This window comes from Odontomachus brunneus, unplaced genomic scaffold (assembly GCF_010583005.1).
Source record: "Odontomachus brunneus isolate Ranch 3 - 2012 unplaced genomic scaffold, Obru_v1 Obru_scaffold_427, whole genome shotgun sequence".
Classification (NCBI taxonomy): domain Eukaryota; kingdom Metazoa; phylum Arthropoda; class Insecta; order Hymenoptera; family Formicidae; genus Odontomachus; species Odontomachus brunneus.
The window spans coordinates 731-2562 of record NW_022639877.1 but is presented as its reverse complement, the minus strand read 5'-3'; the positions used below and the strand labels follow the sequence as shown (position 1 = coordinate 2562).

The 1832-nt window shown below is 37.8% G+C and overlaps 1 protein-coding gene across 1 annotated transcript in view; it reads left to right on the top strand.

The window, feature by feature from the left end:
* Window positions 1-1826, top strand: part of LOC116853671 — a 12471-nt gene extending 10645 nt beyond the window's left edge. Inside the window, exon 2 of the mRNA XM_032834830.1 lies at window positions 40-1826. Within this exon, the coding sequence (XP_032690721.1) occupies window positions 341-1351 (1011 nt within the window). The 5' untranslated portion in view covers window positions 40-340 and the 3' untranslated portion in view covers window positions 1352-1826. The remainder of the gene's footprint in view (window positions 1-39) is intronic.
* Window positions 1827-1832: the final 6 nt, after the last annotated feature.

The window sequence follows — 1832 nt, the reverse complement described above, 5'->3', positions numbered from 1 at the left end:
TATATATATATATATATATTGTTGCATGTGTAATTTCAGTATGCAAGTTCTGAGCCGATTCCTCGTAGTTACGGGGCTTTGTCAGGGAGCTGTTGATAAACAACAGCTGATAGTAGTGGAAGGACGGTTTACGCGAGAGTTAGACGTACGACTTTGACGCACATTATAACTGGTTCCACGATTCTCCATTAAAGAGTTTTACATTTTCTTAAAACGTGTATTTATTTCTCCTGCGTCCACGAGAATAACATTTTGGGGGCTCGTCCGGGATCAAGTAAAAAAAAAAAATTCGCGGACGATTTGAAAAGTGTCGCGAGTGAAAGTGAGAAAGGAGAAAGAAATGGCTAGTAGGGAAGGACGCAGTCTCGCGGGGCCGAGCGGACGGAAGCGCGCCAGGGCTGATGTGATGCCGACGGAGTTGACAGGAGGGGTCCCGGCATCGGTAGAGATTTTGGCGCTGCAGGCCGCTCAAGAAGAATTGTGGCTCTTACGAGCGGAGCGAGAGCGAGAACGGTTGGAGCTTCGTGAGCTGCGCCGGACTGAACGGGAGGATTGTCAAGGCCAGTCTTTTCCATTTTCCCGTAGTTGTCAGTTTGAATTGAAACCAGATGTTTTTGATGGAACCGTTCCATTACGGGAATTCCTTTGCCAATTTAATTTGATAGCGCATGCTAATGGTTGGGATGAGGCGGCAAAGGCGGTTGTTTTAGCAGCAAATTTAAGGGGAAAAGCGCGCTCGGTTTTGAATAGAATAGAAGAAAATTTAGATTTTAAAGAAATTTGTTCGCGGTTAGAATTGCGTTTTGGAGAATTGGAGTTGTTTCGAAATTTTTATGCTCAATTTTCCAATAGAAAACAGAAGTTTGGGGAGGATTTTGCTTCGTTCGGTTCGGAATTAGGACGTTTAGTCCACAAAGCATATCCGGAATGTTCTTTCGAGATGAGGGAAAAAATTGCTTGTGCACAATTTTTAATTGGATTATCGGATGATTTCGTGAAGCAAACTCTTCAATTAGAGAATGTTATTTCTTTAAGAGTTGCTATAGAAAGGGCAAAAGTCATTAAAAATATTCGAGAAAATAATTTTTCTCATTTTAGAGGAAATTTTAAAATAAATTCAGAAAATAAAAGGAATTTTGAAAGAAGGTTTTCGGAGAGAAATAATTTTAATAAAAATAAAGGGGATTTTGGAAAGACTGTTGATAAAAAAGAGAATGTTATTTATTCAAAAGGAAATTTGTTTAGGAAAAGAAATAATGTTGGGGAATGTTGGAACTGCGGAAGTTTTTCGCATTTTCGGGCGGAATACCCGACTTTGGTTAATGTTTCCGAGAAGAAAAGGGAAAACTAGATTTAGTCGAATGGGTCGGGGCCATTTCGACTGGAAAAAGTAAATTCCCGATTAATTCTGGTGTAGATCAGAGTAAACAAGTTAATTTTTGTTATGAAGGATTTTTAAATAAACAATTTTGTAGATTTAAGTTGGATACGGGCTCAGATGTTTCTGTGGTGAATGAAAAATTTATTAATTGTCCAGAGGAATTTTCTTCGGAAGTTAATAATTGCTTATTTTATCCTACAGGTGAGATAGTTCCCGTTATTTGTCAAATTAAAGTAAATGTTCAATTGGGAAGAATTGTAAGGGATTTTTCTATGTTTGTTGTCAAAATGAAAGATGATTGTCTTTTGGGAAAAGATTTTCTATCTTTATTAGATTTGGAATCTTGTTTTCGTTCTGCGTTAGGAATTTCTTGTGAAGTCAATGTTCAGGAAAATTTTGCTTGTAGGCGGATTATTCAAGAAAATCGAATACCAACATTTCTATCTGAATA